This window comes from Mauremys reevesii, linkage group 5, assembly GCF_016161935.1.
Source record: "Mauremys reevesii isolate NIE-2019 linkage group 5, ASM1616193v1, whole genome shotgun sequence".
Classification (NCBI taxonomy): domain Eukaryota; kingdom Metazoa; phylum Chordata; order Testudines; family Geoemydidae; genus Mauremys; species Mauremys reevesii.
This window is the reverse complement of record NC_052627.1, coordinates 5992545-6016279: the sequence shown is the minus strand read 5'-3', so window position 1 is coordinate 6016279 and position 23735 is coordinate 5992545. Positions and strand designations below refer to the sequence as shown.

Below are 23735 nucleotides of genomic sequence, written 5' to 3'. Positions count from 1 at the left end.
CTTACGTGACTCTGAAAACCTCTCCAAGGGCCATGAGCTACTCTTTATCTTTGTGCAACCCCTTCTTGATACCTATGGGAGATCCTCTAAGGGTAGCAAAGGTGCCCAAGTTCAGACCTCAGCCCAGGGACCAGCTTACAAAATGGAATTTGGCCTTCTCCAAAAATGAGTTTCAACCCCCTGCATAGATAATGATAGATATAGTGTACCTATCCACCTATGTCTGTGTGTACACACACACAAACTGAGTGATAGACAGACAAATACCACAGACTGACAGACACTTTAGACTGGCCAGAGGTGAAGAAACAATGACAAACATATTGAAATATTTTATGCAAAGAATTTCATGAAATTTGTATAATTATGAAATGTATTCAGTACATTATATGACAAATAAAAATGCCTACACAGATAGACAGATTCCACCCACTGTGCTGTGAAGATTGGCATTGCATCCCAATACCTGTATAACTAGCACACAATTTCACGTCCCACAATGCACCTTCCCACTACCGTAAGCATAGAGCCACATTCATTACAACGTGCACTCCTAGAATATCATCTTTAAAATTCAGGGGTCCATACGCATACTGGATAGCCATCTAATTCAAATTTGCACTTAACACTCATTATGCAACTGCTGTGCAGTAGCAACGGCATAGTTCTGCTCATAGACTCCTTAGGGAAACATAACAGAATTTTGAAAGCTATGTTCCACAAACCAAAGGAAGAAAAAAAACCTTAAAGGGTGAGGTTTATTTTCCTAAAGAAAGGCAATTCTTGTATAAAATCCCTCTCTTATAGTCCTTATGCATTGTAAAACTCCCATTGGTATCAATAACTGAATAAGCACAAAGTAAAGACTACACAATTTGGCCCTGTGGAGCATGTCCCTTAACAGTGACCACGTCTCATCTAAGTAGCTTTCCCGCTGTCCCTGTCAGGCTGACAAAACCATGTGTTTGGTTCTGTTTTTTGTAGATCCTGTGCCTGATACATTTGGGTCCTGATCCTGATTGGGGGCTTTAGGCGTGACCACGATACAAACATTACAAATGGGCCCAAGACTTGGAGAAGACAGAAACGGGAGCACAGAAAGATGGCTACTGTTTTCTGCCACCTCAGCCAAACAGCTGGTGGTAGAGGGAAAAGAGTGAGGGAAGCTGAGGAGGGAGAGATGGCTGAGCAAAGGGAACTCATTTTTCTCACTCCGTTAACAAATTCCTGCCACACACAAATTCCTGCCCTGCCCCCAGTCCCTGCATGATCTCCCTTGCTCAGAAAAGTGCCTCTTTCTTGCATAGGTCACCTCAGGCTTCTGCAATGGTGTCATTGTTAAGGTGACACACAAATCTTTGTCTGTCTTCGTATCTGGCACACAGTAATGTGAACAAGCAAGCTGTGTACCCTGGGTGGGGGGACTAATTGTATTTAAATGTATTTTACTTATTCATTTTTTGGTTTCCTGCTTGTTTACTTTCCGCTCCTATCTAAGAGAAATGGCCCTGAATATTCTGATGCAAAGGAGGCTGTTTTTTCACAAGGCTAGAAGATGAGATAAGGAGACAGTTGTTCTCCCAGGCAGCACCCACAACTAAAACGGCCGCTGGGACATCTTCGGGGAAATCACACACTGGGAAGAAAGGCTGTGACTGATGAAAGCAAGTGGTAAAACAAACAGCATAAAGCTGATAACATGGCCTCAAAATCAGGACAATGCAGCGGATCCAAAGATGACCTTTCTGCTGCCTCTTACTACCTGTAGCAGTGCATAACTCAATACACTTGGCAAGTTCATTCGCCTGCTGTGTTATGAGGGCACTGTAGGCACCAACAATAGAGTTAAAGTAAACGTCAGGAGGCCAATGAATTGCTGCGGTGGCTGTCCATTCCGAATCCCCATCAAGCACAATGACTGTAATGGAAGCTAATACAGGATAATAAAACTTTTAATACTATGCTTGGTGTGGGTGAATGGCTGGTGCATAGTAAGAGCAAATGCTCCTAAAGAAGCATAAGGAGTCAGTGATGCTTTTTTATTGTGTGGGGGCCAGCCTATTTTTAGGGACACAAAATTAGGAGGCTAAAGCTCTTAACGGTTTCACTGAAAGCTGTATGGGGGACTCCCACCCTCTGCCGCTACAGCCCGGATCCCGGAGACAACAGTAGAAGGAACTCTAATGGGAGAGGAGCATGGGGGCTGGGAAGAGGGAGCCCCTCTCTGCCAAAGGAGTATTTCTCCCAATGCTGCCACCTCCTCCAAGCAGTGCTGCTCCCCCCACGTCTCTGGCATGAGCGGTAGCGGGGAGAACAGAACCATGGAGATCAATCAGTGAACGTAGAGAGGTGTGCCAGCTGTGCAATGTGAACGTCTCCCTGTCACTGCAGCAGAGTTTGCTTCAGTTCCCATGGCCTGCTCTTCCCCTTGCCCATATCCCTGGGCTCCTAGAAAGGAGCTCAGGCAGCAGGATGTGTTGGAAAGCAGGCAAGGGAAGGCCCTCAGTGGCCTCTGGAGATGAAAGGCTCCTTCTGCAGCTTTGGAGAAGTGCAGGAGAAAGCTGGCAGTGGCTCCTCCCCATCCACCCCTCACACCTAGCAACAGCCCTTCTGGATTTTACCCCTGGAATTCTCTCTCTCTCTCTCTCACACACACACGCACGCACACACACAACGCCACAAATAACTACGGCGAGGTTTATCCAAGAGGATAAGGCATTCCGAGCAGCAAGGTGCCTGGGCCTTTACACAGCCAGGTTAGCAAAAGGGCCCAGCAGTGCCCACTTAGACACCTAAACCAGGGCCACCGCCCTTTGGAGTCAATGGGAGTTTTTCCACTGACCTCAGTGGATTTCAGATCAGGGCCCGACATGGCTGGATTTTCAAAAGAGCTCAGCTCCCACTTAGGCACCTAATACAATCGCCAAGTCTTCCAAAGCACTACACTCCCACGAAGAAGAGTGGAGCTGCTTGGATGCAGATGGCTTTGGGAAACCCAAGCCCGGTTGTCAGTGCTGAGGGCTTTTGAAAACCTGGCCCTTAATTTTCAGCCTGTTTTGAAAGCGCCTCACAAATGAAACGGAACAACTCTACTGCCCAAATGACATCTGGGGTGTGAAATAAAATAAGCCTAATCTTGATGGGGATTTCATCAGTCCAGGTTATTACTGCCCCCCTGCAAACAGCTAGTGGCCCAGCCCCCGTCAGCAAGCTGCAAGAGGTCTCCCAGCTGCAGAGATGAATTATGACTAGCATGAGTAACATTAACCCCTCCGGGATAAGTCAGTGGGTAATAAAATAAAAACCGTACAGCTGCACAGTCTTTATTAATCAGCAAGTCTGATCACATCAGGAGAGAGTTACCCACCCTTCTGTCTGGGCCGTGCTGCAGTAAAGTCAAGGGGCACCAGGCTCCCAATGTTTGCAGTGTGCAGAGCAGTCTGGTGCTAATCATTATCCTGCCATGTTTTAGGGAGGGAATACAAATATATACAGCTTATCTATCATGCCACCTGTGGGGGGTGGCTGTGTTAATGGTCTGGCTAGGTTACTGAGCCTCAAGGTAGTTAAAAAAGGAGAGCAAGAGAGAGAAAGACAAAAGAGAAATGCTGTTTCCTGCAGGGTCTCCCCATAGTGTTCATTTGCAAGGCCTACTCGGAAGAGCAATCCTTCAGACACGCAGCAGCACAGCTAGTTTGTCATACCAGGACACTTTTACTTAGTCATTAGGAGTGAATAAATTCACATCAATTGCTATAAGAAGGATTCAGCCCGCAGACTCTGTGGTGTAAACACACATATGGTCTCCATTTGTAATGCAATCAGCTGACAGCACCACTGAGCACCGATAAAAAAAATGTACAGTGTATTGCAGCCAAACTGGGCATGTTCATTTCTGAGTCGGAGAGCTTTTATTGTCACATGTTAATGTCCTTTTAACACTGATAAATGATGAAGAGCTTCAAAACATTCATCATATAACTTTGTCAAAAGATGGGGGTTAGGTTGTTTTTATTTCCATTGGCTAATCCAATATACTCCGGTCCCTAGTTCCCTTTTCTCCGGAATGCAGGTTTTACATCCCCATTAACTATTCTCTCTGTAGTTTTCCATGCTGTGGAAAGTCTGATGAAAAGTAACAAAAGCCATTGTTTGACTGCACTGGAGGCCAAAATGTGAGCACCAGAAATGTTCACGGGGACTAAGCTTTCATGCCTTAAGAGAAATTGAAAATAGCGAGCAAGTCTTCAATATGGAAACCCAATTGTACTGTGCAATTGTGTCATTGGGAAAGATTTCATTACAGGATTATTCTATGGTGACAAAGAACCAGAAAAAACGTTAGGACACACGAGGGAAAAAGATCCCTTTCTTGATAATCTCGTATTTCAACATTCTTGTATCACTTTCCCCCCTCAAACTCAAGGTCTCTCCTCTCCCTTCCCTTTTCTAATTGGCTACATTAGTTTAAATCTTATTTTCCAACTCTCCTCATCCTCCCAGTGTTACAGGCACCAGGCCTTTAAAATTCCTGCTCCACCCCATTCCATAGCCCCAGGGCATCACAGGTTGCTGGCATGGCCATCCCATCTGTTATTGTTATCTTTTGGTTTAAGCATTATTTCCTTTGTCACCAGAGATGGTATCAGAGATGCCATATTAATATGATGCAATATAATTGACAAAACCCCAGCACACAGGATCAATGAAGGTTCTTTGAAAGTAGAACTTTACCTTCTGTGTGATGTGGTTGACCCAGGGAGAAGAGCAGTTGCTGAGGTCCGGCCCTTGTGGGTCCCAGATCCCATCAGGAGCGAGACACAGGAAAGTTGAAACACCTAAAAAGACAACACAGGAAGGACTCTATTATCTGCTAGCAAATGCGTTAATAAGCCTGGGTTTATTTTCACAGGCTTCAGACATTTCATAATGAGAGAAAGTGTACCCAACATTTGCAACCCATGTAAGCTATGTTTTGAGGACCTCAATGGGAAGATATGCCTGGCCCACATTAGTATAGTATCCAAGCACCTGACAATCTTTAATGTATTTATCCTCACAATGCCTCTGGGAAGTAGGGAAGTACCATTATCTCCACTGACTTGTCCAAGGTCACACAGGGAGCCCATGACAGATGAGGAAAGTGAACCTTGGTCCCATAAGTCCTAGGCTACTGCCCTAACCAACAGGCAAGGCTTTCTCTTTGCTTTGCCCCCCAAGTGACTCCAAAATCAGTCCCTGAGACTCACCATCCTTCTCCCCTGCCATTTTATGAAAATTCTGCTGCACTGTAAAGCCCTGGAACCACATGGATGGAAACACACCAAGTTTGATAGCTACAAATAAGATGCAATACGGTCACGCTCCCCCCATCCCCACCACTACACACCTGGTGACAAAAGGGACTTTAGGGGAGAAGCTGCTTAGCAAATACTTCCTAAGCACTCTCCTGAAAAAAAAAAAGCAAAATATACCAGGAGCTTACAGACAAAGAGAAACTCAGTCTCAATGGTTCAGCGAGACATTTTTAGAAGGCAAGGAAGCAGAGATGTGGATTAAAGAGCCTGCATCCCATAAGGTGCTCTGCATTGAAGAGCCAAACTTTTCAATAGGGAAGTAAATGAGATGTGGGGCCTGAGGTTACTCCCATTAAAGTCAAGGAGTGCTTTGCTGATGTCTTCAAAGGGAGCAGGAACAGGTGCACTGACAACACATGGCAGCTTTAATGAATCACAGAAATTAGAGCTAGGGAGGGCCTACTGGCCGCTCTGGACCATCCCCTGCCTGTGGGGAATTTTTCCATATTCCAAAATACTTCACCCAATCTAGTTTTCTATAACTCATGCAATGGGGCACACAGATTCCCTACAAAGGCTATTCCTCAGCCTCATAGACCTCGCTGTTAGGAGATGGCTCCTGATATTCAGCCTAACTTTTCTTTTGCTTCCTTTCTTTCCTTCATTTTATGAACAGGACTTTAAAGAGGATTATTTTATTCTCCCCTTGGTTGTCACACAGCTGAGCAATGGGCCTGATCCTCCAGTGACCTAGACTTTGTGTAATCATTTACATCTGCATAAAGTGCCTCTAAAAGGCACCCAAAGTACTATTTTATACCCACTCTGCACTCTCTGGGTCCAATTCTCCTCTCACAAACACAGGGTTTATATCTATTTTACTCTATTCACCTCACCTGGTGTGAAAGAAGGATGAGAAGCAGCGCACACATGTAAATGATGACACAAGATGCCCGGCACTGGAAAACTAAGACCTAACATATTTTGCTCTTTTAAACTTTTCTCCACTTCTTCCAACCCTGTATTAATTTTTTGTTGCTCTTTAGTGCATTCCCTCCACCTTCCTTAGATCTTATTGGCATACAGGTCCTCAAAACTGGATACTAGAACCAGGACCAGGTTTACAATTACACCAATGGAATTGTGGCACCGGGCCCATGCTCAAAAGAGGCCCTGCCTGCTCGCGCCACCTCCATTCGGCCTCTTCCCCACCCGCCGCTTGCTCCTCTAAGGGCTTGGCTACACTGGAGAGTTGCAGCGCTGGTGGAGGCTTTCCAGTGCTGCAACTTAGTAACTGTGCACACCTGCAAGGCACATCAAGCGCTGCAACTCCCTGGCTGCAGCGCTGGCTGTACACCTGGTCTGCTTGGGGTATAACGAGTGCAGCGCTGGTGATGCAGCGCTGCTCGTCAGGTGTGGCCACACACCAGCGCTGTTATTGGCCTCCAGGGTATTAGGAGATATCCCAGAATGCTTTTAACTAAATTACTCTCTTTGTTTTGTTATGCTGCCTCTCTTTGTTTTGTTGTGAACTTGGGGCTCCGGGAGCTGCTTATCTAAAAAACAAACACAGCTCCTGTTTGCTGTGATCAATCTGTAACTGACTGTGAACAATCAAATGAGATAACCCACTACCTTGCTGTAAATGAGGCAGGCAGGGGGATGAGTGTTTGCTTGAGGATAGAAACAGCGGGGGCAGGGGGGAGAAAGGGAGTCCGTTGGAGCAGCTGCTTATCTGGTCTGCAGGCTGTTTGCAGTTAAGAGTAAGGGGTCGGGAAAATTTTCTGATTTTGCAAGGCAGGGAGCTGATACACAGTGTCGGCTCCAAAAATCCACTCTCTCTCTCTCCCCTGGTCCCTGTCACACTCCACCCCACCCCCCTCTTTTGAGAAGCACGTTGCTGCCTCTTGAACGCTGGGATAGCTGCCCATAATGCATCACTCCCAACAGCGCTGCAAATGCTGCAAATGTGGCCACACTGCAGCGCTGATAGCTGTGAGCGTGGCCACACACCAGCGCTTTCCCTACACAGCTGTACGACCAGTGCTGTAACTCCCAGCGCTGCAACTCTCAAGTGTAGCCAAGCCCTAAGAAGAAAATAAGAATGGCCCTACTGGGTCAGACCAAAGGTCCATCTAGCCCAGTATCCTGTCTACCGAGAGTGGCCAATGCCAGCTTGCCCCAGAGGGAATGAACAGAACGGGGAATCAGCAAGTGACCCATCCCCTGGCGCTCACTCCCTCCAAAAAGGGAGAAGAGCTTTTCCCCCCAGACAGAATTTGAACCCATAGTCTCTAATATAGCAGGCTATGCCTTAGACATTAGCCTACTGGGGATACAACCCTCAGCTCCCTCTCTGAGCAGGAGTAGGGCCTTGAGGAGGAGCACCGGCAGGTTCTTGGGGCAAAGAGGCCATGCAGGGGTGGGACCTCAGGGTGGAGCAGGGGCGGGGCCTTGGGTGGGGGTGGGGCCATGGTCCAGGTGCAAGGGCCCAAAAAAGATTAATCCGTCCCTGACTAGAACTGGCTAAAAATCTCCTGAATATTTTCACCAAAAAAACAGACAATTTTTTCTTAAAAATTTTGGCAAAAAAACCCCAAAACAAACAAACAAACAAAATCCAGTTGTTTGACATGTCAGAGAAAAAATCATTTTGAACTTTTGCTTTTCATAAAAAAAATTCTCAATTTTTGGCCAGCTCTCCTGTATGTATTTGACAGGGGACTCTGCCTTTCCTTTCCCCGGAACTTCAGTGGGTGCTGGAGTTGTGTGGTCGTTCTGACAAATCAGCCACTTCCAGTTAGGTGCCTACCTATGGATCAGGGAGCCCAACTTTATGCACCCCAGTTTGAGAATCTTTAAAACTGTATCAATTGAAACAGCCAAAATCACACCATGGCAAACGATAAGACTTAGGATAAACTTCAAACCACTAAAACCTCAGCAATCAGCCCAGGCACTGCTCAGAACAATGACAATAAAGTGTATTGCATAATATACTCAACAGGACATTTCCCTTGGAGCACCAAGGCCTGATATTGCCAGATGCTGGGCAGCCTTCCCCTCCCATTGTTTTCACTGGGAGTTGAAGGTGTTCAGGGTCTTGCAGGGAGTGCTAGGCATATTCAGGAGCTGGTCCTTCATACAGCTGGGAGTTCCTCAGCTGCCTGCCACACTTCCTAAATAACCATTAGCTTATTCCACTGGTGCCAGGCCATGCGGGCCTGCCTGCCAGGAGACAGTGTGTATGTTATAAATGGTAGTAGCAAGCAGATCTCTGACCAAGTCACTGAAAGAACCAGACAAACAGAGACAGAGGCAGAGCATTAAAGGCCAGAAGGAACCAACATCACCACCCAGCATCCGCACATGACTTGCTCAGGCCATTTCAATGGGGCTCACCTACTGTCCCCATAGGGCACGGCTGCTTTGCCATCTGTCCTTGCCGGGTCCTAAACCACATTATCTCACGGGCTTCCACAGCCTCACAGCTCTCTGCCCCTACAGCGGGGAGCTGGGAGGAGGCAGGTGGAAGGGGTGTAGTCATTTCATCGGGGACATCCACCACCAGGGAGGGTGTGCTCGTGCTCCTGTTCCTTCTGCCCACGGCTGAGGTGGTGGTGGTGCGCCCGGTGCTCGTGGCGGTGAGGAGAAGAGGGGTGCTGGTGGTGGTGCTTCCCATGCCATGCGCCCCAGATGTCGATACTTCTGAAACAAAGCAAAAGTATGTTAAAAAAAAAAGTGCAATTGCTGATCTCTTTGGCTTTGAGATGTTCTAACATAGAGGACACATAAATATTTCATGATGCACTGTTTGCTCTACAAAATTAGCAAGGACCATAGGAAGTGACTGCATCAAAACTGAGTCCAAGTACCAAACAACTCATTAATTACAGCTTTGCTAAAGGTAGGCTTTCATAGTCCTTCCTGAAGCATAGCAAAGACACTCTCCTCACAGAGTGCAACTACAGTACAAAACAAATAGGAGGTGTTCGGTTTCTTCCAATCAAACATTAACTCCTTATTAAACCGTCTGCTGCTGACCACTGTAGGCGAGGCTGCTATATAAATAGGCTTGGATGAATTTGATTTTTATTGCTAAATCTCAGCCAATGTTGACTTCACCTACATACACAAACCGATGAAAAAATATTTCCATTGATAATAATTACAATTTATAGATAGGTAAAATAAAAGAAATGCCTCTTGAGAACTTATTAGTGTCAAAATCCAGAGATTTACACTTTTGAATGAGGATCATTACAAATGGACTAGCAAATGAATAGTAAAAACAGGCATGATCTGTTGATTTAAAGATATTTACTTCGAATATTTTGACATGTGAGGTTGACAATTTGTGTTTCACAAAGCTTTAACTTTTTGAATCTCAAATCTACTGTCTAAATAATTGTCAGACCTTCTCCCGCCCCAAAACCATGGATATTTAAATTGATAAAAATGGGGGGAAATGCTTAAAACCTATAATTTTGCACAACTGAAAATGTAAATTGATAGAAATCTAAAACGATTCTTACAAATAAACATCAATATGATCTGTCAAAATGATCAAGAAATAAAAATTGAATTCTACCACACCTACGTATAAGTATCTAAAATGCAACAGGATAGAGTAGATCTTTCCAAGCAAGCTCATGTCACTCGGTTGTATTAACTGTGACTGAACTAGAAAAGCCTTCACCAGGAACTGCTGCTCAGAGAGATTCCCAGCACCCCGCTCAATGTCAGCCCCAGAGTGCAGAACTGCGGTAATGACTGAGTGAAACATCCTTCATGTATACACCACCCTCTTGCAGTGCCTGACAACAGCACTGTCTTGTGGGGAGTCATTCCAGCCACAAGCGCACACCCAGGGATTAGCCCAGAGGTGGTTTATGGAACTAACTCATTTACATTCCGTAACAACTCCCATGCTAATGCCTGATCCTACCAGTAATACCGGCGCCCTCACTATGTAGCATGTACGGTGGCCTTAAAGGAACATCTCACAGAAGACACATTCCTTGATGGTTTAATCATTAAAAGGATGTTCCATTACAACTGTTGCTGACAAGAGGGGCGCGGCAGCAATGAGAGGTTAACTAATTTAAAACAACATTAACCTGCTCTGTGTTGCATAATTGCTCTGCTAAGTATTGTGTGTGAAAATATGGAGAGACAGTCCCCTTGTAATTACATTATTTTGCCTGCTATTTAGACCCACATGTTGGCACTGATTAGGACTTTTGAAAAGCTGACCAAACAGAGCACTCATATTAGGTTCTTCATTACAATTTGCACTTCAGGCTGAGACAGAGCTATGGGTTCTGGATCCCTACTGCCTTGTATCTTGTGCATTCATTTAAAGTGCCACCATTCCAATGAGTACACAATGCACAAGGGTAGAGAAGAACTGGCTTCCTGTTATCCCCACCATTGAAGGAATGGATGCCTTTTCCAGCACATTTCCTCACTGAGCAGGGACATTCGTGCCCCACCCCCATGACAGTATATCATACACTTCTGCTAGGAGACTGAGGCCTTCTGATTTTTGCTTAGCGTAACATTTTGCTCCTCTCTTGCAACTAGGGCTTGTCGAAGTGACCCCGTTTGGAGAGGAACAAGAGTCCCACACAAGCCCAGTTTCACAGCAGGAGAGTCACTGCAGCCCATGACACTACACAACACTATTTAAAGATATGTTGGCTTTTGCTCCTTAAAAGCAAATATACCCCTTGACGCCCTGGAGACAAACACTTTACTTAGTCCTGCCCTGAGTGCAGGGAACTGGACTAGATGACCTCTTGAGGTTCCTTTCCAGTCCTACATTTCTATGAGTCTATGAATGTAGTGTCTGAGCACATCATCATTGTTAATGTACTGATCCTCACAGCACCCTGCGTGGTATGGACAGGCTATCCGCCCCATTACACAGGTGGAAAACTGAGGCAAAGTGACATGGGGAATCTAACCCATGGATTCTGTGAAAGTAGAATGAATTATATTGTAAAAATAAGAATGGATTAAAGAAATGTTGTATGTACCTTTAAGCAGAAATAAGAAATGTTGAAATACAGGTGCCAGGAAAAGAAACATTAGGCATAAGCAATGGTGCTAATGGCGAAACATTAACAGAAGATCGATAACAGTTAGTAAGCTATGCATGTCTAGCCCAGGTAAACTTATCAGATTCCACTTCCTTTGTTATCTTGTTAAGTTCTTGCCCTTTTATCTATATAAATAAGATAGTTTGTGTCTTGCATGGTGCTCACATTATCTGGGTGTTATTAGCAGAGCGCTGTGCTAATAAAACAGAGGTCCCACTGAGATGGCAACTGTCTTCACTGGAGCTGTGTGATTCCTGACCGTTTTTGTAGGACGACCGTGGCAGCCGGCACCTGGGCATTTGGCCCGAGCGGTCCTTCACCAGAACAGAAAGGTGCACGACCATAGTGAAGTCTTACGCCATCAAACCTGTTGGTTCCCACTCTGTTCTGGTAGGGATCCCGGGATCTGACATCAGGAATCTGGTCAGGTAATTATTTCTGTGTTTTGTCCGGACTGAGGACTGTCCTGTCTCTGTGTCTATCCGTCTTCCTGTGGAGTGTTTGAGTCTGGGTGCCATCTCCGTCCGGGGATCGGCCAACCAAGGGGTTCCTGTCCCTGCGGTCTGAGTGAGTGGAATCTGCACAATCGCAGCCGCACCACACTTTGGGTAAAACCCCTGGTGTGAAAGCAAGGGCGATTGAGGCAGTAGCCTGTGGGCTCCTTTTGTGTGTTGCACCGGGCATCGCTCTGACGAACCCGAATTTCCTTCTTGTGCGATTGGTGTGTGAAGTCCTCCTGTATGGGTAACCAGACGTCTAAGTCGGGACAGTTCCCTAAACGAACGCCGGCTCATTTATGTATTTAGGATGGGTCCAGACTCCTGTAAGAAGGGTCCGGACTCCTGTAAATGTCTGGAAAAATGGTCTAGGCTAACTCAGGGGGATCCCAAAACTCAGTGGCCACTGTTAAAATTTTGGAACAAAGACCGAGAGGACGTCTTAAAGGACAAACTCGGCCAACCTAAAACTAAATTGGCTAAAGGAGAGGTTAATTGTTTCATGCAGTGGTGGGAAGAGGCAAATCATAGGTGGACAAAATCAAAATTGGCCTCTCTCAAATATTCAAATAATAAGTTAAAAGCTTTATTAAAAGCCTCCTCTCCCACCACCAGACCGAGCGCTCCCCTTTACCCCGTTCTCAAAAAACCTCCACCCTGGATCGATCCAACTCCCTTCATACTCCCATCTCATTGTAAAAAGGACAAAAAGCCCCTTGTTCTGTTCCCCTTTGTTGTCTGCCTCAGAAACTGATTCTTTAGTGTTCCACTACCAATTCAGCAAGGAGGGTGGGCTCCTCAACTAGCCCCCCACCCTTCCTGGTCCCTTTCCTTAAACATTTCTTTCAAAATTGTGAAATGACCACAATATCACTCACAAACGGTTCACTGGAAAAAAGCAGGATCGGGCCCAGACAAGCAGGCAAGCAACAGATAAAGAAACTGAAAAACAGGTTGGAAGCCCTAAGGGCATAGTGTCAGGAGTAAGAAAAGCAGTAAGTGCCAGCATGAACCCCTGGAACAATACTTAAAATGGTGAAATCTGAGGTGATAAAGGTGTCATTTTGAGAGATAAACAAGTGATTTAAGGAAAGAGTGAAAAGTTAACTCTACAGAGGCTGGAGAGAATTAAGCCGTTAAACTTTGTGAAAATGTTAAAAAGGACCATGTTAAAGAGAGAAAATTCTTGGTTTCTTTGCAGCCATTCTGAAGGGAAAATGGGCCCTTTTCCAGAAGAATGCCTGTAAATAATCCAAATATATATACAGCTATGTAAAAACAAAGCCGTGTAAAGGAATGTTAAGGAAAAGAAAATGTGTATGTATCTGTCTGTGAAAATATGTAAAGTTTTAAAATCTAAACCAGCACATCTGGTTTGCAAAACTCCTGTTTTGTAGCTGTAAGATAAATTGGTTTTGTTTTTGTTTTTAATGCCACTAAAAATTCATTTAACTCTTTAATTCAAAGTTGCAAAACTGACAGACCTTTTTGCAAGACACAGGTAATTAGTGTTGTTTGGCTTTGGGATTTAGCATTTAACCCTTAAGGGGTAACTTGATTCTTTACAAAATTTAAGATGTTTTTAAATAAAGACCAAGTCATGGCTGCAATAGGGCAGTCAAAATCAGGAGAACAGGGAGAGATTCTGGAGTCTTTTTGTTTGGTTGATTGTTTTTTTTTGTGGTAACAATAGCAGATAAGAGCTGTAGTGAAAGAATAAGAAATTAACAGTGACCCTCTGAAGCAACAGCAGAGGTGAGGTGCACAAAACAAAAAGAAGCAGTGTTAAAAACACTGAGCCTTAAAATGGCTCTGTGTAATCAGACTGTCACTTTGATAAGGGTACATGAAAACTCTGTCAGAACAAAAGAAACAGTTACACCTTATGTAAAAATTGATATGGCTAATGTTTTAAAAAAGTTATAGTATAGAAGCATTTTCCCTAGGACATGTGCAGTGTATATTGTAGAAAAGAAATGCAAATGAAATGTGCTACTGAATTAAAATCCTATTAGGGCTCCAAAAAGAGCCACAATAGGCTGTGTTTTCTTTTTCAGATCCCTATGTGTTAAGACAGAGTCTCTGAGCTCTGCTGATGGCTTTGAATCCAAAAGCCAAGCCTGTGTTGATGCAAACTACCTAACTGATAAAGAAAGGTGAGAACTGCCAGCACAAAAGAAGCTGAAAATAAAGAACATACCTGGTCAGCAAACAAATTGCCTGGTATAACAAGATACCTTTAATAGGTTTAACGCTAATGTTATTGTTAATATTAAACATTGAAATAAATGTAATGTTAGTAAGTACCCCTGTAACAACATATAGTGTGTATGATTTTTGGTAAATCCTTTAAGGTAATATGGTAATGATGCTTCTCAGCTACTACCTGTGAATAAACTTAAAGCTTAACACAGCAGGAAAAACATTACAAACTTGGTCTGTTATATAAGAGGAAAAACTTGAGGTACACCACCTCATGAATTTAATAACTAAACAGTGGAATAATTTCCCCATAACCCTTAAAAAGTAGAAGCCATTAAAACCTGGCCTGCCTATAAAAACAAACCAAACAAAACAAAACAAAAACCACAGGAAAATATGGGGGTAATTCCTCTGTTTTGCCTGCAATCAGCAAGGGTATTTGTAAAAGAATGGAATCTTTAATCAATAATCAATGCCACCCCAAAAGGGGTAGAAAACTGTTATTTTTGTCTTTCAGATAATCCAAAGTACTGTATAATGGGCTATGTGTATGTATTAATTCTTGGGGAAAAGTGTTTAAAAAGTATTAGCAACCCACCAGAAGACAAATGTAAATGTAATGTAATGTACTGTGTTTACCAATAATCACATTTACTATTTGCCACAACAACAAAAAAGTCTCAGTTTACTGTAAGCCCTGATTTAGCTGAGTTCTCTATCAGTCTTGGCATTGAATGGCAAACAGTTACCAATCATCTGTTAAAATGATTGGTAACTACGTAAAAAGGTAACAGTTCCTAGAAAAAAAAACAATGTGGGAAACGGGACCATTCATATTATACACGCAAATGGGGACATGTTAAGAATTGCCACTGCAGAAAGACATAACAGCTTACCATTGGTATAGCATATTTTCTGGATGGTCTCCCACAACTAGTGGCATACTAATGTTACTACCCCTAACTATTTTTGGTTTTAAAGTGTATGTGTTTAATTGAAATTTTTAAAATGTGCTGTTGGATAAAATGAATGTATGCAAAGCTAGAGCCACAGGCCCAAATCACCTCCCAGTATTTTCTATTACGTGGACTAAATAAGAAGTGACACTGGCGATTAATAATCTTAATGTCAAAAGGGGGATATGTCGGAGCAGGATTTTATAAAGTCCCATGGATTTTATAATGTCCCATAAGAATTAATGTATGATTTGATTTCATCCTGCTAGCCACCCTTTTTGAATAGCAGAAAGAAATGACCCTCTGGGACTATAAGATTCCGTTTTCCCATATGCATTACAAATTGGGCCCTCTCTTAACTTTTTGTTTTAAGATTTAGTTAGTAAGATACAGGATTCTCTATTGTGTCTATGTTAAGTCAATTAGAGAAAGGCCTGGGTCTCAATGTAAATTGTCTTGGTTATTGATTGTAAAACTTAGCAAGGTTTAATTTGCAATGCCTTTTTGCTTGATATAAAATACTACTGTTTGTATTCTCAATCTGTTTGTGTGAACGAGGAATGTATGCATCAGGAAAAGATAAGGTGTGAAGGCCATTGTTATAGCCAGAGTCAAGGAAGAAGTAGTAAAGAGACTTAAAGAACATCAAAGAATCATCAGGCACTGCTTACTAGCCAGACGGCTGTTAAACTGTCTGGCATCGCAGCGTGGATACATGCTTCGCAGTGTAAGAATGCACCACCCCCAGCAAACCAATCATCACCTCAGGACCACGCAGAGTCAATTTTGACTCCAGAAGAAGACGTAGAGGAACAGCCTGCAATACCTTACAATCTACGCTCTAATAAGGGTTGCCAGAAGCAGACGACGACCTAAAGCAAGGCCCAAGAAGAAGCAGTAGCGAGCTTAGCGCCTGCTGCCTGGTAGACATAAAACCGTGACTGCGGTTTCCTCAGTTGAGGTTGTCAGAACCAGAAGGGCCCTGCCTCCAACATGCGCCTCTGGTGGCGCTTGTTCCTCGGCTGCTGGTGTCTTAAGGTCTGGGGAGTTCACAATGACAATTCTTTTATCCAGCAGCAAGTGTGGATAGCTCAGACCCTTAATATTTCTAAATGCTGGGTCTGCAGCCACATCCCAGCCCACTCTCAAGCTGGTGTTCCTGTCCTGGCTATCCCACTCAATTCCCCAGACCTCACTGGAGGACCTTGTCCGTTTAACACAATATGGAACAGTAATGACACCTGGGAAGAGGCTATTGGCAGTTCCTTTATCCCACTTGGGGGAGTAATACACCGGGCAAAAAGGCTCCTGAGGTTACAAGCAGTAGTTAAAATAATGGCAAATAAAACTGGAGAAAGTTTAAGAGCCCTGGCCAAAGAAACAGGGGCGATCCGACAGGTGGCCCTCCAAAACCGTCAGGCTGGCATTGGACATTGTGCTGGCGGCCAAAAGGAGGGACCTGTGCTGTCATTGGAAAAGAATGTGTCTATATACCTGACAACACCAATGAGGTCATAGATCACGCTAGCCACTTAGAACAAATCACATAACTTCCCCATAAAGAGCCGAGTCCTTTATGGAAGTGGCTAAGTAACCTGTTCAATTTCTCTGTCATAGGAAACTGGTTGTTTTAGGGAGCCCTGACTATCCTGTTTGGAATCCTAATGATTTTTGTATGTCTTCAGTTAGTCTCCTGTTGTATCCAAAATTGTGTAAGGCATGCCACCCAGGTGACTGCTCCAAAACAGAGAGCTAATATGATGATTTTGAATATTGCTGATGAACAAAGAGATAAAGAACGGTTAATATGTGGAGCCCAGTAAAACGTTGGTCATGGCATAAGCTTGACCAAAAGGAGGGACTGTGAAAGTAGAATGAATTATATTGTAAAAATAAGAATGGATTAAAGAAATGTTGTATGTACCTTTAAGCAGAAATAAGAAATGTTGAAATACAGGTGCCAGGAAAAGAAACAGGCATAAAAAATGGTGCTAATGGCGAAACATTAACAGAAGATTGGTAACAGTTAGTAAGCTATGCATGTCTAGCCCAGGTAAACTTATCAAATTCTGCTTCCTTTGTTATCTTGTTAAGTTCTTGCCCTTTTATCTGTATAAATAAGATAGTTTGTGTCTTGCATGGTGCTCACATTATCTGGGTGTTATTAGCAGAGCGCTGTGCTAATAAAACAGAGTGGTCTGACAAACTGTGAGTCCTGAGTCTAACTTTGACAATTCAAACCCAGATCTCTCAGCATCCCAGACCAGTGCCCTCACCACTGGACAATCTCTCTCTTCTATATTGAACACTATGACTAGCTAGCTAAATATTCTTGAATGAAGCTTAACTTTTTATTGGGGAGATTTTTATAGGATTCCATTATCAATTTCTTGCTGTTTACATTTTTTTAAAACGAAATCACTGTTTCCGTGATTACATTATTAGTTCAAGGTACTTGCTTTACGGCTTTCTTCAATGACAATCATACTGGGCCCAACCCTGCGAGCTCTTCATTCACCATCAGTTGTATGTGTTTCGCACCTTTTGGGATCAGGCCCTTTATTATTAACCTCCTGACCCTAACTTGCCAGCTTTAAACACTGTGGTCTAAACATGTGCATACAAGAACTGGGTTTGTCAGGAGGCAGCTTTGAAAATCAGGGAAGTTTAATCTACCACAGGGCTGCTGATCTTATTTTCCAGTATGTTCACACTGACTCATTTTCACTCTGTGTTCTGGGTTTGAATGAATCTCAAAAAAAGGCAAAGCAAAATTTCACAGAAATCACCAGGTTTCCCCTTGTTTCTGTTCAAAGCTGCACTAAAACACCAAGCTACATATCCTCTCCATCTGAAATTACCGCTGGCTAAAAGGATCTTGTGAACTTCAGCAAATATGGCACAGTCAAATTTCACCTGCTTTTACTTTACAATATGATTAGATAGATAGATAGATAGATAGATAGATAGATAGATAGATAGATAGATAGATAGATAGATAGATAGAAAGAAAGAAAGAAAATTGCCATTAGGATGTTTCCAGTTGCCTTAGGTAACTACACATTACTTTTAATTTGCAGAATAAGGTATACTAAGTAGAGCGTATATAGAGATGGTCATGTCTATATTAGACACCTAAGGCAAAACTGACCTTAGTTATAGAATCAGGAGGTATCTAGTCCAACCCCTGCTCAAAGCAGGACCAATTCCCAACTAAATCATCCCAGCCAGGGCTTTGTCAAGCCTGACCTTAAAAACCTCTAAGGAAGGAGAGTCCACCACCTCCCTAGGTAACCCATTCCAGTGCTTCACCACTCTCTGAGTGAAAAAGTTTTTCCTAATATCCAACCTAGTTATGAGTGACCACTCAATTTTTACAAACATTTCTGAGCGTAGGTGTAAAAGACAAATTGTTTTTCAAGTAGTCATTTGAGAACAATACCAGAATTAATGCCTATGTATACATGGCCAAAATGTTCATTAATGGGTGTCAAAAATTAGGGGGTAAGTCCATATTCAGGCAACTCAACAAATGACCTGGTTTTCAAAGTGACGAGTGCTCAGCAGCTCCCATTGACTTGAACAGAAATCTCGAGAGGGTTGAAATGTTGAGTCTGCCTTTTAGAAATAGTTATTGTAAATCTTGGACTATATTGTTTTTAGGTTGCAGCTCTGGAAGGTTTATTTGATCAGCTATGCATGGGGAATTTACAAATATGTTCCCTTAGTCATAAAACGGCAGTTATTTTATCTGCCTAGACCCCTGAGCATTGATGCAAGAACCAGTTTCAAGGGTATTTTTCTCTTTCCTTTGTGTGTGTGTGTGCTTGTCTGTTACCTTTACAAATAAATAAATAAAAACAATCTCAGCACTGAATTCCGCTTCACATCATACAAAGGACAAATGATAAGAAAGAATAAAACAACTGGTTGAAGTCACCTAACAGAATTAGATGGATGGGATACTACTGAATTCAGTTCAAAGGTCTAATTATTCAACAAGTCACCGTGATAATGAGTTCCAAAAGACAAGATTGCCATATTAACAGCAGTGAGTTTTACAGAACACAGAAAGCTCCCACAGTAGATTTCACTCACACGTCCATGTACTTTAAAACCAACTTAATTGGTTAGTTGGAAAAGAATAAGAGATTGGAATCATTTACATATAAATAACTCTTAAATCCAAGTAAAACCATGAATAGACTGCAACTTGTGCAAAATTACTTGAAGTGCTACAGTACAGAATACAGATGAGCTACCCAGATTTATCCACACTGCCAATAAATGGTAAATTTTAAACTTGAAGAAAATCAGTGTTGCATGGGGCCATTTTAATAGGAGACACTACTTCATAATACAATGTTTTCTTACAGAGTAGCAGTAACCTTTAAAAATCATTAACCTTATCATAACTAGAAATGCATATTTATGGTTATTTTATTTTTACGGCTTGTTTTATTATGCTTTGCCATTCTGAGAGTTTAAGGTTAGATTTAGGGTAAATTTAGATTTTTATAACAAGCTTTAGATGCAGAACATTTGTGAGACTCTACACTTGGATTCTATGGAGCATCGTTCTGGAGCTAAACGTAATCCATGGAGCTGCTGGGAAAGTGTGAGCCCTGGTTTAGGCAGCCATCCCTTCCCTGGATAACCCAAAGCGATACTTTATTTTTTCTCCCCATGTCCTATACATATACAGAAAGTCTACATCAATAATACAAGACTAGCTTTTCCAGACATGCTCAGACTAGAGTGACAGCGACAAAAGGGCTTTTCTAAGGTCCTCAGCAGGATCGCTGCAACTCACTAGGAAATATATAGCCCTACCTAATGGGCTGACTGTATGAGGAAAAGATATGACCCAGCTTCCTTGCTCTTTCTATTTCTCAAATTTCACACAGAGTTCAAACCTCAAGGTCCATGCTCAGGCAAAACTCCCATTAGGCTCAGTGGGAATTTTGCCAGAGTAAAGACCAAGTAAGGACTATGCTCAAAACAAGCAGTGTTTTCAAGCACGTGGAATAACCATGTCCTTTATTTTTTACTTCATTGCCTAAAGTGATAGCCCAGCTGTATTCAGTTGGGCTAAGATCACTGTGTGGGTTCCTGACATAGGAAGAATCCCACATGTCATCTCAGACTCGGTTATTCACTCCTTTGTGGCATTGTCAGACACCGGACTGTGTTCACCAGTGGCCGTACACTAGACTCACAGACATTAAGACCAGAAGGGACCATCATGATCTAGCCTGGCCTCTTGCACATCGCAGGCCACAGAATCTCATCTGCCCACGCCTGCGATAGGCCCATAACCTCCGCCTGAGTGACTGAAGTCCTCACATCTTGATTTAAAAACGGCAAGACTGATCTTTTTATATTACAATATAAACAGCTTTGATTCTAGGCAAGAGTGCCTGTAATCACCAGATCTTCATTTGCTCAGGTAGTCTTTGAGGGTGTCTAAGCATCAGGAAAATTACCCTGGGTAATTCATCTTTGGAACAACTTACCTAGGGACATGGTGGATTTTCCATCTCTTGAAGCCTTTAAATCATTTCTCAAACTGAGGGTCCCGACCCAAAAGCGGGTCACAAGGCTATTGTATGGGGGTCGCGAGATCACAAAAATATTGCTGGGAGGAAGAGGGAGTTGGAGGGGGAGTGGCGATACAGCAGCTGCCTCTCTCTGGCCACCCAGTTCTGAAGGCAGTATTGCCACTGGCAGCAGTGCAGAAGTAAGGATGGCGATATCTATGAGTATGTACACTAATTTGCTATCACTTTCTTGGGGGGAAGGAGGGTTGTCACTGCCTGAAATATTTTCAAAGGGGGTCCCAGCAAAAAAGTTAAATCAAGGCTGGATATCTTTCTGGAAAGAGGTGACATAGAAATTGCAGGATAAAGTTCTATGCCCTGGATGTCAGACTAGATGATCATCAAGATCCCTTCTGACCTTAAAACCTATGAATCTGTGAATGTAAAGGTTTGTTCTAGTATAAACACACACACAGAGCCATTTCAGTGGCGGGTGAGGGAGTGCTTGCAGTTTCACACAGGATGTCCAGCTAAACTAAGTGATTCTATAAGGCTTTACAGCAAGCCTGGAGAAAGCATGGCATTTTAACAGATGTTGAAGCCCGAAAAACAATGCATGTTCATCAGTTTGGATGCTCTGAACAGGTCTCCCACTGTAAACACTGGGGCAACTATTCAGAATGCAATTGAACAGTTCAACTTCCATTGAAATTTAGAGCAATCAAGTTATTTTCTCATACAAATCTTCTGTGTCTGCATTCACAATTATTTACGTATTAAGAAAACACAGCATTGCCGGTTTGTGAAAGGATGTTAGAAATTCAAAACCTAATTTTGTCCTTTTTCTATATGATAAATACTTATTTTGCTTAGAGCATTTCATTCCTTTCCTTTCTTTTCCTATCAAACAATCGAACAAGATATATTTTCATGCTTAACAGGAAGGTTTAGATACCTCTTGAAAGAAAGAAAAAACATTCTGATTTAAAACATTTTAAAAAAATCAAAACAGCTGTTTTTCTCTCTTCCACTGTCTTGTAAACCTTCCTTGAGTGAAATAGTTTCCTACTGGCATTGTCCAACACTTGTCACTGCATTTTTTTTAATCTTAGTAGAAACAATATTTTTAATTGAAAAACCAATCCTGTTTCTGTTTCTTCCTTTATGGATTTGATCCAAAGTCCACTGAAATCAATGGCAAGATGCTCATCAACTTCAATAAGCTTTGGGTCAAGCCTTGCATGTGTACCAGCATTATTAACAATGATATGAGCAAATACCTTGGAATATGGCTTGTTGATTAACCACTTGAGTGACATATTGTCTTTGGTACATGAGGCGAAGAGCAGCACCATCCTGTGCTGTCCCATGTACTGTGTATGTGTGTCTAGCTAGCTAGATGTATATCTCTGTACCCATTTGAATATTGGTTCCTGTATTCTACTACCACAGAGTAGTTATGGCACAGGGAAGCTGCAAAAACAGATTACCCTCCATTTCAATAAACAGAATTAACTGTATAGAACAGGAAAAATTACTTGTGTTTACTAAAGAGGAAGGCCAAATGTCTCTCATACCAAACCTATGGATTGCAGTCCATTATACAAGGGCTCTCTTGCCAATCATGGATGAATCTGAACCAGAGACATATAGGAACACAAGAGTAAAATATGATTCTCTTGAACTCTTTCAGTAGCTGGGGTTGCTGAAGGGATACATACAAGAAAATGCCTGAGAGATGGGATTGGATGGACAAAAGCCCAATGTGTCTCAACAGTCTGCTCAAGGTCTTCTATAACTGAACTCTTTGGAAATATGGACCCAAACCAAGCCAAGTCAACTTGAAAGACATTCTTTAAGACAAGCAGTTCTTCCATCTCTGCCAGAAAATCTAAGATGAGTGGGCAGTCACTGGAACAAGCTGATTGGGAGGTTGGTCCAAACATTCACAAACATTTTGACAAACATGGAAAGAGGCTCACATGGATCCAGATGAAATTTTAGGTGAATTCTGAATGTCGGGGCAGGATTTATTGCTGTGGCCCAAAATCTGATGCAAACTCGATAGCTTTAACTGGATTCAACCTGAAGCCAGTTAAAACGTCTGACGAAGTGGGTATTCACCCACGAAAGCTTATGCTCCAATATATCTGTTAGTCTCTAAGGTGCCACAGGACTCTTTGTTGCTTTTTACAGATCCAGACTAACACGGCTACCCCTCGGATACTTAAAACATTGTGATTTATCAGAACATCACTTTGAGCTTTTTAAATTAATTTGAAAAACAGAATGACCATAAAATTCAAGGGTGTGAAAACTAAAAAAGGCTGTGTTCTACTGCAGGATGCTAGACTCCTTCTCTACCACTAAACCACATTGCCTCAATGATTTGATTAATTATATTCCAAGCACTAAGCATTCGGAACGAGACTGTCCAAACAGCTCAGCATTACAGCTGGTCACATTTTTCCCATCAAAACTGTTTCGCAATGGAAATGTAGGTTCTTCACTAAAGTAAACTTTACATACAAAAATTCTGTCTTCCATGGAAAATTTTGAGTTTTTGTCAAAAACCTTCTGGCCAAATTCTGAAAACATTGTGGTTTGGGCTGAATTCCTGCCCCCCTTCCCCTCCACAAATAATAAGGTGAAAATTTTCTGTGGGAAAAATATCCATTTTCCAATCCATACTATTCAGCACCCAGCAGCTCTCTTATTGGGCCCATTAAATTTTTATTTGAGAAATAAATGTTCAGTCTCATTCCAAAATACCCGCCACCTTTGAGCTTTTCCAAAAAGTCAGAGGACCTGATGCCTCAGTTGAAAATGTAAGCCTGTAGCGAGCCATTCGAAAAAAGACATGTTTCCTGGCCCAACTCTGGGGCTACAACAACCAGATTTAAATATTTAACTACTGCACATTACATTTAACAAAGGGAAATGTTAAGAATTTCCCCGGCTTTGGCACCAGGTAGTTAGGAAAGTGCTATATCATATCATCACCCTTCTCAACTTTTATCAGGCCATGGCTAGATAAAGACCTTACCCAGAGTCTTACCTGATCTCTCTCATTCAATGCCCAGGCTGTCTCTGTGAATCTCTCTCACTCTCCAGAAGCCTTCTAATAAGAACGTTCATC

At 42.6% G+C, this 23735-nt stretch overlaps 1 protein-coding gene across 13 annotated transcripts in view; it reads right to left on the bottom strand.

Annotated features, from left to right (window-relative positions):
• Positions 1-23735, bottom strand: part of ADGRL3 (adhesion G protein-coupled receptor L3) — an 842781-nt gene that overhangs the window by 186408 nt on the left and 632638 nt on the right. For 9 of the 13 annotated variants that reach the window (XM_039540335.1, XM_039540336.1, XM_039540325.1 and 6 more), the window contains 2 exons: positions 8700-9005; positions 4735-4838 (listed from right to left, as the gene is read on the bottom strand). In XM_039540335.1, coding sequence (XP_039396269.1) covers positions 4735-4838; positions 8700-9005 — 410 coding nt within the window. The remainder of the gene's footprint in view (positions 1-4734; positions 4839-8699; positions 9006-23735) is intronic. The other 4 variants (XM_039540338.1, XM_039540326.1, XM_039540330.1 and 1 more) reach the window with 1 other exon arrangement.